Source organism: Pygocentrus nattereri, chromosome 3, assembly GCF_015220715.1.
Source record: "Pygocentrus nattereri isolate fPygNat1 chromosome 3, fPygNat1.pri, whole genome shotgun sequence".
Classification (NCBI taxonomy): Eukaryota; Metazoa; Chordata; class Actinopteri; order Characiformes; family Serrasalmidae; genus Pygocentrus; species Pygocentrus nattereri.
Window position 1 is genome coordinate 18,637,493 of NC_051213.1, and position 16,181 is coordinate 18,653,673.

At 38.0% G+C, this 16,181-nt stretch overlaps 1 protein-coding gene and 1 long non-coding RNA gene across 3 annotated transcripts; one reads left to right on the forward strand and one right to left on the reverse strand.

Annotated features, from left to right (window-relative positions):
* Positions 1-7,853: 7,853 nt before the first annotated feature.
* On the forward strand, positions 7,854-13,858 carry ecm1b (extracellular matrix protein 1b). 2 transcript variants are annotated; one of them, XM_017700456.2, is made up of 9 exons: positions 7,854-8,014; positions 8,364-8,420; positions 8,909-8,995; positions 9,259-9,521; positions 11,358-11,572; positions 11,913-12,174; positions 12,346-12,569; positions 13,031-13,124; positions 13,349-13,858. In XM_017700456.2, exons 1-9 carry the CDS (start codon positions 7,954-7,956, stop codon positions 13,514-13,516), a joined length of 1,431 nt encoding a protein of 476 aa, XP_017555945.1. In that variant the 5' UTR covers positions 7,854-7,953; the 3' UTR covers positions 13,517-13,858. The 2 variants fall into 2 exon arrangements, with proteins under 2 accessions (XP_017555945.1, XP_017555946.1); XM_017700457.2 differs by lacking the exon at positions 8,364-8,420 and having other exon boundaries at positions 7,861-8,014.
* Positions 13,706-16,078, reverse strand: LOC108429014. Its single transcript, XR_001857973.2, has 2 exons — positions 15,943-16,078; positions 13,706-14,321 (listed from the first exon to the last, which is right to left on the reverse strand). It is a non-coding gene; the product is annotated as an uncharacterized LOC108429014 (long non-coding RNA).
* Between the last annotated feature and the right edge of the window lie 103 nt (positions 16,079-16,181).

A 16,181-nucleotide genomic window follows, 5' to 3' on the forward strand; every position in this document is an offset into this window, starting at 1 on the left:
TCTCTGCAGAGCTTAGGCTCAGTAGAAACCCCGTTTGACATTCCAGTTTTAGAACATAATACACTTCATGAGCTCAGGCTCACCAAAATTCATATTCTGAACTATTATAGGAAATCAGTGGCTCCTTTATTGTTATCCTACCTTTCACTAACTAAAATTTTACTCCTATAGATGTTGCCCTTTTTACCACTCTGATTTTTTTAAGTAAACAATTTATCTTATATACACAAAATGTGTTGTTGCTAAGTTATTACTGAAGAATTGCCCAAAACAATACATATCAACACCACTGTCAAAATTAAGAAGTAAAAACACGCTGTCAGCAGCTCATTCAACAACAACAGTAATGTCCTTGACAAACGAAAAATCTCTCAGCATTCTTCCATAACAACTAGAAGGCCAACTGGTTCTCGTCTAAAACTGACGACACTGGCAGCAGAATCTGTGTCTTGGAGCTGCTGGATATAGCAATGACGTCCATAGTGCATTCTGACTTCTCTTTTCTTTAATATAGTATGTACAGTAGCTGTACATTTATATGTAAATATTTAGCAAGTCCTGTTACTTGTGTATGTGTGGACATGCAAGGCCTTAGTTAAAGGATATTCTTTTCCACACATATACATTCACCAAGCAAATTATTAGAAGCATCTGTAAACATACTTATTCATACAATCATCTAATCAGCCAATCATGCTGCAGAAGTGCAATAGGCAGATACAGGCCAGCAGATTCCTATAATGTTTATGTCAACCATGATTTAAATGGTTTTATAACTGCTCCAGGATCTTCATGCATAACCGTCTCTAGAGTTTACTCAGAATGGTGCAATAAAGAAAAACATCCATTGAGCAGCAGTTCTGTGGATGAAAATGCCTTGTTGTTGAAAGAGGTCAATGCAGAATGACCACAATGGTTCGAGTTGACAAAAAGGCTACAGTATCTCAGATAAGATCTTTGTATTGTAGTGGGCAGACAAGCATCTCAGAATACACAACATATCACACCTTGAGGTGGATGGACTAAAACAGAAGACCACACTGGGCTCCTGTTCTGTCAGCCAAGAACAGAAAGCAGAGGCTGCAGCGGACACAGGCTCGCCAAAATCGGACAGTTGAAGACTGGAAAAACGTAGCCTGCTCTGATGTATCTGGATATCTGTTCTAGGCACACAAATGGTACTTTCAGCCAACAGAATTGGATTTGGCACCAACAGAAAGAATCTACCCAACTTGTCTTGTGCTAATAATCCAGGCTGGTGGAGGTGGTGTAATGGTGTGGGTTTTCTTGGCACACTTTGTGCCTATTAATATCTATCAATTATCTCTTTAATGTCACAGTCTATTTCAGTATTTCTGACCATGTGCATCCCTAGTGGACACAATTTACACATTCTAATCACTAGTATGATAATGCACCATGTCACAAAGCAAAAGCCATCTCAAACTGGTCTCATGAACATGACAATGAGTTCATTCATTGTTTCTCAGTGGTTTTCCAAGTCACCAGTTCTGAATCCTCCTTTAGGATGTTGTAGAACAGGACATTCACAGCATTAAAGTGCATCTAAAAATCTGTAGGAATTGCATGATGCAATCATGTCAACATGGACTAGAATCTCAAAGGAATGTTTCCAATATGTTGAGGAATCCATGCCACAAAGAATTTTTCTGTTTTGAAGCATTACTTTATAATTACTAATAAAGTGTTTGGTGAAAGTATATTTAAATGTACATAGTAGTATTATTGAGCAAAAGCACTCACAGCTTTTAAAATGATTTTTAATTTAGGTATATGCAGCATAGTAAGTGCAGTTACTTAGTGTCAAGTTCTGGTTGTGATGGAATGAATAATCACGATTACATAGCACACTCTCATCCTCTCGGGCTAGGCTTAAATAGTGTTTGTCATGTCTGTTTGTGAGGGCTTTCGGGTACATAAGTATGGGTTCAAGACAAACACTGACTGGTTCACCTGTACATGAGAAAAACAACAGTTTGAATACTACTTTAATGAGAAGGTTTCAAACAGCCAGATTATGTCCATGTGCGTATATGTGTGTTCATTTACATACATTTTCAGGAGAAAAATGCCTTAACTTTATCCAAAAACGAAAGGAGCAACTAACATATAGCATCAAGGCCAACAAAGTTTGAGTTTGTAAAGTGTTTTTTATTTTTTTTAAATGGGACAATGCAAACCATTTCTTTTTGGTTACTAAGGTTAAAGGTAGGAAAACATTTTGGGGTAGACTTCTTATTACAGATAAGCAGTTACACATATGTAATGCATATGTGACCTGCAGCACTGTGAAAAAGTCAGAGACCACCCTTAATTTATTTCATTCCTAGTCAACAGCCAAGTTATTCATTTTTCAGCATCCAGACAAAAAGCAGAAAACATATATTCAACAGACAATTACAAAGTAGACTCAACAAGTAAAAATATATATTTTCTTCAGTATTTACTATTCAGCCTGAATTCTACTCAGAAGCTTGCTTTCAGGTTTTTTTGAAGAAATCTACAGTAACATTTTTCCACGCCTCCAAAGTTGGTGAGTAACCAGTTCACTGTGCTGAGAACACTAGGACCTTTGTTTGATTTGCAAATGTTCTTTTTTCATCTATTTTCTTTTCTCAGTAACAGCATCTCAGCTTTTAGACTCATAGTGTTGAGTTGCCTTCTCACAGTGAAAGGACGGACAAATCCTTGATTTTCTCCTCTCTCTCAAAGATAGAAGCTTTAACTTTTTATCTGGTGACAGTTTTGTTTGTTAAGAGACCCATTTTCTAATCTCCTCAGACAAATAAACTCAGTGGCTATTCTGACTTTGTTTGCATGACCCTGTGACCTGACCTTATACAAATGTTTGTGTGTGTGTGTGTGTGTGTGTGTGTGTGTGTGTGTGTGTGTGTGTGTTTGTGTTGTGGGGGTCTGATAGAAGTCATGCACAGCTAAGCACTGCAGTTGACCCTCATATTTCATGCGGCCTCATAACATTTTGCAATCACTGAAACACACTACTAGAGTTTAAGTTATATATGTTTTTTATCATTTGGCTGGTGCCTGAAAAACATTCTGTCCAGATATAACTTTTAACAAAGTTTTCTGGATAGCTAGCTCTAAGTGACAGTTCCTAATCGTGTAAAGTTTCTGATGTTGTTGTGTTGATGAACAAAAGCCCTGTACTAAGAGTTCGGCCAGTCAAGGTTTTATGAACACTGATAACACAATGTGGTAATGACACACTTACTGCAGGGTGAATATGCTTTAGACAAAGAAAATATGCTAATAATATGCCACACTGTTAGTGCTGAGAGGCAGTAGTGTTTACTCCTTTCCACCGAGTGATTCATCTCGTAAAATTGACCTTCCTCACACTCTTAATCTCTCCCACGCAAAAGGTTTGTCTAAGGAAGACAGCACTGCTTTTGTAAGCTTGATCTGAGTTGACATGGACACAACCTTTTCCTACCTGTATTCCAATCCCACCTCCTGCTTTTGGACTGGTCAGACATTTTCCACTGCTGTGATAGGACTGGTAAGACACTCCAAGGTCGAGTTATTATATTAAAGGACCCCCAATTCAGCATTATGGAGAAAAAGCAGTGATACCTGAATACGGATTACACTGTCCTAAATGTTTTCATTAACATATTCAATGGCAATACATAAAAAGGTATAGTGTATGTATTCTGAATAAATTTAAAACACAAGAATGTGTAATTAAAATGGTTCCTTTAAAAATCGTTTGAATGAACAAAATTCTCAATATTATTTTGGTTCTCATCTCCTACTTCAGTCCACTGCTGCTTCCATAATCCCACTGCTGTCTCATGAACTAACGAAACAATTTGCCAAATCCCAATAGCAAAGCCAAGCAACTTTGACTGTAAAGTGGGTTGCTGTGTGATTTTAGGTTAATTGCATGTAAATGAAACACATGCATGAGCCCAGTACAACAACAATTCTAAGCTTATCACTCATGAACATGTAAACATGTTCTCTATTGAGGAGACTGTTCAGTTCAATTGTCTCTCAAAAGAATTTACTAATCCTGTGCTTAATAACTGGCTCATTACAGTGATATATCAGTCTACCAAGGCTCCAGCAATGCTTAGTGATGCTGAGATTAATAATTAGCTTATCACAGTGATTTTTCAGTCTACTCAGGCTTTGGCAGAGCTCACTAACACTGAGATTAATAATTAGCTTATCACAGTAATTTTTCAGTCTACACAGGCTTTAGCAGAGCTCAGTAACACTGAGATTAATAACTAGCTTACCACAGTGATTTTTCAGTCTACACAGGCTTTAGCAGAGCTCAGTAACACTGAGATTAATAACTAGCGTACCACAGTGATCATTCTACTCAGGCTTTAATGGAGCTTCATGCTATGATTAATAACTGGCTCATCACAGTGTTTTATCAGTCTATGTAGGCTTTAGCACCAACATCAGTGTTTGCAAAGGAGGTATTTATTGATGTCTTCTTTAGAGTAGGTCTTTTCTGCCATATGTGATTTTAAAATAATGAATTAACAGGTATTGATAGTGTTTCTTTTAAAATGGTGCACATTTTTACATTTAGTATATAGGTATTCTACAAGCATTCTCCAAAAACTGATAAAGGTAACTGTATCCTGAATACTGCCTTTACAAAGTTTAACTTGGACTAAATACAGATACCTCATTTCGGTATTCTGAATACATATTCCAAATACTTGTATTACCCAACTCTGCCCACGTGCTACATTTTTCTTGCATTTTCTTTGCTCCTTTATGGGTAGCACTTACGTCATTTGTGTGATATACATATATACATACATAAAAAAGTTATAATTATTTTTATAGTATATTGTTTGACTATATTCTACAATCTCTTTATTCCTTAAAAATGGACAGGCTGTTTTGTTACTGTGCATTTAAAAGTAAAGTAAACTAAAATTTAAGAGCTGTTCTACTATACCTTTAAGATTGTTTGCATGATATGTAAATGATATTTGCTCTGTTATCTGCCCTCTATTTAAAAAGTAGTCCAGGCTGAAATACTCCATATAAGGTTTCTCCTAACTCCTCATAAACTGTTTTTTGTGATATCAGCCCTTTTTGAAGTACTCTAGCATTATGTGAATTAAAACCAACTTTAAAATCAACCAGACAAATATTGTCATGTTGATTCTCTGATATTTATTGTTGATTTTGAGTTTACTTGCTCTTCAGTATCGACGTTTGCATATACTGCGTAGAAGCATACAATTCTTATTACCAGAATACAAATTAACCACTAATTAACCACTCACTAATCCAAAATGTCATGTTCTTGTTATTACCATAAGTGTGCACACAGACTAAACTCATTAAGGGCCAGTAAATAGGAGACATTTTCATTGACTATATAACACACTCCTCCATATTACGATACAACACACTGTCAGTCTTTTCTATTTCTTTTTCACAGTATACAAACATGCCAGAAATTAGTCTTAATAATCATAACTTGCTGTATCATACGTAACTCCAGCCACGAATCACAAAGGAAAAGTTTGCTATATCCTCAAAAATGCTAACAGCAGTATTACAATAACTGGTGATCCACACATTCATAATGGTGCACTTTTCAGCTTTCATGGTGAGTATATTCATCAGAAGTACTATGTCATTGATACAAAGAATTGTACTGGTCAGTTCCTTTTGAAAGTACCTGGAATATATAAATCTAGAATAAAACTGAAGTTTAAGCATTTTAAATGCTAGCTTCCCTTTTCTTCTATGTGAAGAGCCTCGGATGACTTATAACAGGAAATATAATCACTGGTCAGTGATTGGTCAATCACTGCTGATGGCCAAAGCCCAGCACACTATTACACAAGGGATTATTTGAAGATGCAGCATAAGGTCAGAAATAATACTTAATACTGTTACTACAGAGTTGTGTTCATAAATGTTTAAAGCAAACATGATATTTTGATTATCTTATATTTATTTAGCCAATTTGTTTTTGATTTCATGTAAGCCTTATTTTTAACAACACTCTGTAAGCATCTGGGACCAGAAGAGACCAACTGCTGTTTTGAAAGTATAACTTCAGCTCCCAGTTCCCCAGTTCAGGGTCTAATTTATCATATTTTTTGTTTCATAATGCAGGGTTTTTAGTGGTGACAGGTCTGGATTGCAAGTAGGCCAGTCTTTTAGAAGACTGACCTGCTTGCAATCCAGACATATCACCACTGAAAGCCCTGCATGTTGTAATACATGCAGAATGTGGGCTGACATTGTTTGCTCAAATAATGAGGCCTTCCCTGAAAAAGATATTATGTGAATGGCAACATATGTTGCTCCAAAAGCTGTAAATTTTGTTCTGCATTAATGGGCACTAATGCACCATCATCACTAATGGCACCCCTACCATCATGGATGCTGGCTTTTGAACTGTGAACTGATAACAAACTGGGTGGTCCCTTCCCTTCTTAGCCCGGAGGGTGCAATGTCCTTTTGAAACATGTTGTCTTTGTAGTATTTGTACTATTTTCAATTAAATATAGGACTTAAATGATTTGCATGCCATTGCATTCTGTTTTTATTATGTATGTACAGCCTAAGTGAAATGGGGTTGTAGATTTAATTTCTGATTATTAATCCCCTACACATCATTAGTGGTGAAATGTACATTTTTTAAGCTACACTTCAACTTGAGTTTGATCCAGCATTACAATGCTAAATGACTTTCAGCATTCAATATGAATTTAATGTTGTTTTTCCAACCTTAACAAAGCTTAACAAAGGTCACCATTAACTAACATTTTAATATATGTCTGCTAACTCATATTGTGATCTAGGATTAATGGACTGCTTGTAAATATGAAAATATGAACCCAAAATAGGAAAGTAGTAACTGGAAGGTTTTGTTCTAAATGGTTTATATGGTTTATATTTTAAAAAATCAATAGTTTTTTTTTCCATTTTAGTCTTTCACATTTAGCTTCTTTGCTGTTGCTGATCCCTCACACATCCAAACCCAAACTAGGATTTTATTTTTGATTGAAAAAATCCCAAAAAGAGAAGAACTCCATTCCCTGTACAGGGAACTCCATTCCCTGTATTGATAAGTGAATTTAAGTCTAGTAAGAAGTCCGTTCTTCTAGAACCTTTGTGAACATTTTAGTATTTTCAGATTTTCTATATAACCCTCACCTACACTCAGATCTTCATCTAAGTCATAACAACAGAAAAACAGAACCTCATAAATCACATAACACAAGCAATTGTTCAAGTTTTCATGAGTTTATTGAGCAGACTGATGCAAAATTAAATGTCTTTGGTGGCAAAAAGTATGTGAATCTCTAGAACAGCGGTCACCAACCCTCGTCCTGGAGATCTACCTTTCTGTGGAGTCTAGAGCTGCCACAAGTGCTCCAGCCAATTAACTTCATCAGAAGTTTCTGATTGGCTGTATCACATCGTTAATGAGTTGAAACAAGTGTGCTAGATGTGAATTGGGAACCCCTGCTTTAGATGAAGACCTGGTCACATTTAAGTTCAGGTATACGAAGGGGTTCACAAACTTCCTAGCACCACCGTATAGAGGCCTCAGCGTGTAAATCCAGATGTTTCGGTTTTATACGCTTGTAACCGTTTTAAACACATCACACTGTTTAGTCGAGCTGATCCCCTACTTAAGGAGAAGAGGGAGGCAGTGCTACTACAAAACGTTTATATGTTACCCAAAGGTTGAGAAACAACTGGACATTCGGGAATTACTAAGCTACTTCTGCGTCAGTTATTATCATGGAGACAAAAACCCAAACAAACTGAAACGTGGGTTTGGTTAGAAGAGCCGCGCATGCGCAGAACCGAACGTGACTGTCCGCGCAATCCACAAAAAGACAGATGAGCTGCTGAGCTTCCGATCACTCGACCTTACAGGAGTGGACGACGGGCTAAGACGCAGCAATGGGCTCTGTACAGCGATACGTGCTGCTGCTGGTGGTGTTTGTGGTGAGGGCAGAGGACGGTAAGCGATGCGTCCGAGTTTCATATGTCCGAGGTTTCATGTTGTCTTTTTGACAGAACTGGTCGGATTTAGAGGATTAAATCCAAGACCCCTGAACTCCTGTTCCGCTCTGTGTTTGGGTGGGCTACACGTCTGCTTGCGTAATCTCGTTTGGTTGAAATCTGCGCTGTTAGCCTTCTGTTTTCCTGCAGGGCATTTAAACAACTTTGTCAAAGACGTGACTAAAAGCATTGGAATGCCTCAGCCTCGCTTATTGAGAGCACTTCTCAGAATCATGAACTTGGCAGCTGTTGTGCAGTCAAATCTGCGTGTGCGTTTCTGATAACACGCGTCTGTTCCGCTTTTCCAGAGCTGTTTCTGGGACAAAGAGAAGTTATTTTGGAATTAGACGACCTGGAAAATGGAGGTCTGTTTGACTGCACTTGAACATAAGTCATTTTGTGATTGCTCTTACTTTATTTACTCTGCTTTAAGGCAGCATAAGGTGGATTCATGTATTCTGGGACATCAGGTGAAAACGGGACACTGTTTATTCCAGTTTGAGCTGGTTGTCAGTAGCATTTTCCTTCTAAATGCTGTAAATAGGCCATATTAGAAACATAATTTTAATATGAAATTGAATAAAAATGGCAAATAACATTATCTAGTTTAACCTGGTGTCCCAAAACACTTACAGTGAGCTGGAGCTATAAGAGACTTAAGTTTTAATGTATCTTAAGCTCATTAACCTAATTTGGAGGACATAAATGATCACAAACTGAGCCACATTCTGTGTAATGATTATGACAAAATCTCTCAGATGTTATGTCATTCATTTAGCAATTGGCAGTTTATGTGATGCCACTGTCTGTGTACATGATTGGTCTTCTGTTTTTCTGTACTGTCTTATTTCAGATTTCACTGAACTCGATGAATACAAGCTGATGCAGAAAGAAGTGCTCCCTGACATCTCTCTGATTGAAAGAGATGCGCTGCGACCAGGTGACACAATAAGAGAAACTATGGCACCTGACTCTTTCCTTGGAACCCCCAAATCTCTTTTTACTTTAAAAGCATTTTACTGTTCATGGTATAACGGTCAGTTAATGCACTGCTGCATGCTCAGAGAGTTTCAGAGTGCAGAGTAAACTGTCTGTTGTGTTTTTTCCCTCATCCCACTCCTTTCCATATGTTCCTCTGCCATCATACTTTTTAATAGTTCATTTCTCCCTCTCTGTCTCTCTTTGTGTGCCTCCTGTCCACAGGTCATTCTCTGTTTAGCCCCCGCTCCATGGGGCCCCCACAGATTCCATTTCCTCTTGCCCGACCACAGCCCAACAATGTCCAAGCCATCTGTCGCTATGGTAACCAGCGTCCTCGATATCCTAAGGAGACCCTGCCTCAGAATGGCTATGGTTACCTAGTTCGTCAGGCTAAGGCTGTCAACCAGCTGGAGTCCTGGTTCCCTGTGTGTTGCAGTCATGGGACTGAGAATGAGGAGCTGCTTCTGTGCTGCACAGAGCAAGCGGTGAGAATGTACACTGTCTACTTGTACTAGCTGCATTATCATGAATCACAGTGTTTGGTAATAGCCCATGAGCTATCACACCCTCAGATTAAAAGGGTTGAGTCAGGCATGATTTGTTACCCATGGTTTGAGTCACCTGAGTTTTGAACACTCTCAGAGAATTCAGAAACAATGTTCGGTATTCTAGTCCACAACGTTCATGAATATAGTTAAGTAGCAGGTGAAAGCAATAGGCAGTTGCTGACTTTGCACTTGGCTAATTGTAAAAGGTAATTACATTTGTAAATAATGCAGATGTTACAGGGATACGGACTGGTCAGTGCTTCAATCTGCGTGGTTGCCACAGCATTTTTGTTGAAGGTGCACTAGTGATGCTTTGAGAAAGTGAGTTTAAAAAGCCAGATGCACCGTAGGCCCAGCCTGGGCCTTTTCTGCCTCATATGGCCTATAAGCAATATGAGAGACCTCATGAGAGACTTACAATGCTCAAAATCAGTCATGGGACACTCTCTAAATACAATTTAAGTCTTTCTTTTTTATTACTTTCCAAGATAAAGTTATATTTTATTCATTTGTATCCATACAAAAAAGATAACAGCCTGCAATAATGACCAGGTTTACTAACTGAAAGGCAAAATGATATTGGTAATTAATTGAAAACCTGTGGTGAGGTAGTTAAAATCCTCAGTCATTAACAGGACAAATGTTAATGTCTATTTCATTTATGTAGATCAGTATTTAGTGCATGAGTTTGCATGACTGATTCCCAGCCAGGATTGTTGTATTTTTGGCTTTTGGATGGCATGGGTAGGGCAGGTGCTGAACACTTCCAGTCTCTTTCCACAATTTCAGCGCTGATTTTATAATTTTTTAATTTTTCAACAAAACAGTTTACAACAATAACAAGAATGAAGAAGGAAAGATGAAGTCAGCTTCTCTACCATCTTGATTAGGAACTTTCACAAACATTTAAACTACAAGATAATATTTTTGACAGATTAAATCAACAATGTATTACTACCTATTATATACATTTTCTTTAGAAGTGTTTTAGAAGGCTAGTGACATTTTAAGTCAGGTGTGTTGGATGGTTGCTTTAAGGGATTAGTATTGGAGATCTGTTTTGAACTCATTTTTAGTAAATGAGGGTTAGATGAAAGTTTCTAGTTTACTGATCAACCAGTTTACTGTTCAAGTTCAACCAAACATATTGATTTGTAAGTTATAAATTAGATGAAATTCTGTTTTTCTGAATATGGTAAAGCCAAGTATCCATAATACATTAACAAATAAAATGATTTTTAAAACCCAGATGATGATAGGACTCTCCCAGTGCTTCTTTTGAACACTGTAACATTCACTGGTTACCTGGTATCACCTATATAGTGCATTGATAGGCCACTTTAGCCACATTACTTGTTTTTAGACAAGTTCTGTATTGATTTGACTATTTGCAGTTGTTTATCTCCACCATATCATCAGACTAAATGTGCTATCATCGTACAAACAAAACAAACTTTACCTCATGTAAATCACAATAAACAAGCATTAAGGTTCTGTGGGACAAAACCCTCCATAATTTTGTTTGCCTCTTATTGTTTTGGTTTGGCGCACAGATAGACATAACAGTGTGCAGACTTGAATGATATCAGCTGTACTCAGAATCCACAGGATAAAAGTCTGCTGAAACAGAAGTGTTTGTTCTCTCGCTCTCTCTTTTTTCTTTGTAGGCTATTCTTTCTCCCTATCTCTTTTCTAGCCACCTGCCATCTTTGATTTGCCTCCAAAATCTTATATTTTGTTTTTGTTGCAACATTTCCTTTTATTGTATTGCAGTGGAAAATGTCACTTTCTGCCTTCTGTGATGAGGAGTTCACTATTAAGACCAGCCACTTTCACTGTTGCAAGAAGAAAGGATCACACAGATGGAAATGCTTTGAGAACGACGCTCCAAACAAATCATATGAGCCTTCTGGACAGGGGTTGTATGCTGACATCCCATCCATGACTATGGACTTTAAGTTTAACCCTGATAACTGCCAAAAAACAAGGTAAATTTGACTATTTAAATTCAAAGTGCACACTTAGAACTATGTTGACAAGGAGCAATGAAGTCCACCAGAAGGTAGTGAATAGTAAAAAGCAGTAAAGCAAATCCCACTTCACAGGAAGCTAACTAATACTTCCGTGACAAATGAATGAGTCTGCTTTGTTGGAGAATGAGAGTTAATCAGATTTATGTATTTAGTGGATTCCCTTTTCCAGAGTGACTTAAAAGTAATTAAATGTTTTTATTATTAACTCTGCTCATCCGGTGTTCCAGATTTGTTCCTTCTAAATGCTTTTGATGACGTTGGAGGAAACTGTTTTTTCTGTACTTGCTCATAACAGATCACAGATGGTTCCCAGAGCTGTGAGAGAAAGAATGACTAGTGTCCTGAACAGCTACTTCCCCCCTGGCTGCCCTAAGTCTGGCAATATTGGATCAATTTGTGCTTATCGCAAGCAACGGCGCCAGTACTTCTCCACTTGTCTTCCTCGTAATGGCTACCTCTCGCCGGCCAATGAAGTAAAAGCCATCTATGAGCTGGAAAAAGGCTTTAATCAGTGCTGTAAGCAGAAGAAAGGAAGACAGGCCTGTGCTGAGAGGAAGGTGTGTTTGTCAGTGTGTGTTGCAGTAGTGACGCAAATAGAGCATGTTTAAACAAGACATGAGAACGCTGTGTATTTAATAGATAACCTTACAAAGGCTCAGGTCTAATTAACATTTGCACTGTATCTTTCTCTTTATCTCTCCCGGCCTCTTTCTCTCTGTCTGCTGCAGTGGAAGACGATGGTGGATGACTTCTGTATGAATAAGAATGTTGATGGGAGCCAGCTTGCTTGTTGTGAAAAGGATGAAAGAAAAGAGAAATATGATTGTTTCGCCTATGCTGCCCCAAATCCAGACTACATCCTCAACAATGACAGTCTGTCTGTCTTACAAGCACGTCCCACTCTGGACATGTTCTGTGATATGTACTTAAGTTATCACAGAACACAGAGAATGTAAGATTGTCCTGTTTCACAATACGACTCTTTCTTAATTTTAGCATGTTTTTATGTTCTTCTTTTGAACTTATTTTTTCTTGTTGGTAGATTTTTGGGAGGGTGCAATTGTTTTAAAATCATAGTGAGATATGGAGCAGAAATTATATTATGAGACTTCCACAGGGCAGTGAGCAAGACCCCAAACTTGCCTTAATAAACACCAACATGCTGTTAATGAGGTGACATGTAGTCCACCTGCTCTGCCTGTTTTTGAAAAGACAGACTGCAATTTTTCTTTAACTGTCAGGATATACTAGGTTTATACTGAAATGCTTGGATATACCTTTGCACACTGTAATATATAGTATGTGAATCTCAGTGTAATATGTAATAATATAAATGCAGTATATTTCCATAATGTAATGTGTAATATAAAATCAGTGTAGCCAAATATGTGAATCTCAATATTTTTCCTCTAGGCTAGATCATGGTTTGGAGATGTTTGCAGGCAAATTGGCTCAGCAGTGCTGCCACCTAGTGGAAGAGAGGAATACTGCTTGTTTACACACACAGGTATGTATTGGTGCACATTTCTGCTGGATCCTAATCTGTGCTCCCTCATCTGTGATTTGATAAGATAAACCATGTATTTGTGGACAGCCATGCTCTAAACTTGGTTTCTTAATCAGTAACACTGAAACAGTAAAGTGAATACTGAATCCAAGTTAGGTTATTGATGCTTCAAGCATCTCGCCTGTCAGTTATTGATCAGATACGGCCATGTTGTTTTGTTTCAGCTTGACAATATTGTGGATGATGTATGCGATGATCAATTCATGAGGTCTATGATCTGTTGCATGGGGAATCCGATGAACCGCTCCAAGTGTGTCACCAAGTACATCTTGCGCAGGCTTGCCAATGAGTTGAACTACAAAAGTCAGAAGAAATGCCCAATCCTTTCCTAAGATCCTCTGTCTGGTTGTTGATTCGTTTTGTTGAGCCAGTGATTCACAGGCTGGTATTCCAGATATGAATGTAGTGGAATTAATTGAGTGAACACACTCAGATGGGTTACAATTTGAGTTGAGCCAAAATTGCATTTTATATCAACACCACTTACTATTTTCTGTCTTGTTTACCTTTTTCCTGAAAGATTATATTAGTTATTTTAAATGCTTATTTTTAATACATTTTCAGAGCCACATGGATGGTTCTTGTTAACTGTGTAGACACTTTCCACAAACAAAATGCAAATCACTGTTTTCAAGTAAATGTGGTAAATAAACAAATAGTTTTCTTGTTTATTATCTTCCGTGTGTGTGTGTGTGTGTGTTTTAGATGATTAGACAGGGCATTTTTTACAGCCAGTTCTTCTTATGTTTGTAGCAACTATATGACATGGTAAGTAAATATTGTGAAATAATCCAGTAACTGTTCTGTGGGTTCTGAAGAGATATTCAATGTCAGTGTATAACAATACAGAAATAAGCTCCACTGCTCGATAGATTAAGAGACCTTATTAGTCCCACAATGGGGAAATTTCACCTACGCAATCTAACCCATCCGTGTAGTGAAACACTACGTACACGCTAGTGAAGACACACATTAGGGGGCAGTGAGCACACTTTCCCAGGGCGGTGGGCAGCCCTATCCGCAGTGCTGGGGGAGCAGTTGGGGGGTTGGTGTCTTGCTCGCGGGCATCTCAGTCTCAGCTCAAGGGATCTTGACCAGCGACTTTCCGGTACAAGGCTGGTTCCCTAACCTCCAAGCCTGTTAAAAGTGCAATGAAAAACAGAAAAAGAAAACAGCCATCAAAATCAAGCCCTGAAATGGACAAATCATACATGCTTTCATTACTAGAAACACAAAAGCATCGAATAGAAAACAAAAAACATTTGTTCACAGACAAAATACACTAGCAAGTCCAGACTTTACAGGATACTAAATATTGATACAATGTGTTTTTCCCTTTTTTCAGTCTAAAGCTGAAGTTATTTACTTCCTGCATTAACAGTATTATACATTCCTTAGGGCTACACTAAATTTTGGCCTAGCATCCTTTTGTTGATTTTTTATAAGGGAAGGGCTTCCTTATGCTGATTAAAAGCATGTTGTTTGCCTGATGCATCGACTGATCTCAGGGTAAATTTATCCGTTGCCTAAGAGCGTGTTGTTATTTTTATCTCCTCGATACAAAAAGGCTTGGCGTCAGTGGAGGCTCTGTCTTCTTAAACTTGTCTGAGACATTGGAAAGGCATGCAGACGGTTAGGCCTTATGTGACCACAGTTTCCCCAGTAACAGCTGGTATTAACATCCCTTTTCTATGATGATAACATTGCCTATACAAACAGAACTACATCTATGAGATGAACCATCCCACGTGGTGAAGACTAATACAACTCACCATTTTCTTCAACCAAGTAAAATAACCACAGAAATATTGGCAGAATTTTCCTGGCTTTCTATGCATACAGAGAACAGAACCAACCAAACCTGTTGCAGTTTCATTATGTCATTGCTGAACCTGTGCCCAACTGTGACTTGTTGACATGGGATAGGACTGTCAGTATGGATTTGCTGAACCACAACTTTTAAGTGTCAATCAAGGATTTCAGAACTACAGACAGTCCTGCTATTAAATCACTAAGCACATTGGCTTGCAAGAGACATCCAAGAACATTTTAAAGTGCATTCATTTTTAGGTTGTCAATCATATATTTGATGTCAATAATAAACATACCTAGAAATCCATTGTGTCTATAAAGGTCTCATATTACAGAAAGAGTTTCCTCACTTTGAGTAAAAGCAAACATTGTTAACGTTTCAAAACAAGCCATTCACTCCCCAACCCACCCTACTGAAAGACAACTAGAACCATGAATATTAAAGCCTGATGGTTTTGCTTTGTAATGGGAATTGGCTAAATGGTTGCCATTACAGACCTCTAGGTTCCTGTCGTACACCTTTAGATCCCATTAGGAAACCATGAAATGCATCTGAAATCAGTCCCAGAGACCGTTAGAGTACACTGTAATATCATTGTAATATCCCATTAGGAAAAACCACTTCAATTTCACTACTGGACACAAAGAGAAACTTGCAAATGAATTAATTTGTTTTGTGATCTAACGCAGTTAGATGTATCCAGTTATACAGCCCAGAACAAATTAGCTCTGCTCATTCACATTCGAGTTACGGAGTGTTTTAATGTGGACTGCTTTTTGAATAAACCACAATACAGGACAGTCAGTCAGAACATCTAAGTACATGCGTCATTTCTAAATGATAGAGACATTCTGGAAATTATTAATGAATTTTCGCTACATAAAACGACACAAACATCCGGGTAAGACACAAGAAATATGTGTGATATGGGCCGTTTACACAGACCTGTAGTTTGTCTTATTAAGTTTATGTTGATCCAAACTATTATTGTGCAGTCAAGTTGATCCCGACTCCTGGCGACCATACAGGCAGTGTTTCTCAGAATAAGCAGGCTGCATCCAAAACCTCTCCATACTTCTCTCCTGAACGCACTCCTGGTGGTGCATTTCTTTGCCGTACTGTTTTGAACGTGTTAGCTACGCGGTTTTTGGACAATAACCCTGTTTGGGTCTGTAGACATCTTA

What these genes read in the sequence shown, in the direction of transcription:
- ecm1b (XM_017700456.2), top strand. Translation starts at nt 7,954, where the DNA reads ATGGGCTCTGTACAGCGATACGTGCTGCTGCTGGTGGTGTTTGTGGTG. An exon ending in AAGAGATGCGCTGCGACCAG is followed by an intron (nt 8,996 to 9,258) that starts GTGACACAATAA and finishes TCCTGTCCACAG; the next exon opens with GTCATTCTCTGTTTAGCCCC. An exon ending in CTGCTTGTTTACACACACAG is followed by an intron (nt 13,125 to 13,348) that starts GTATGTATTGGT and finishes GTTTTGTTTCAG; the next exon opens with CTTGACAATATTGTGGATGA.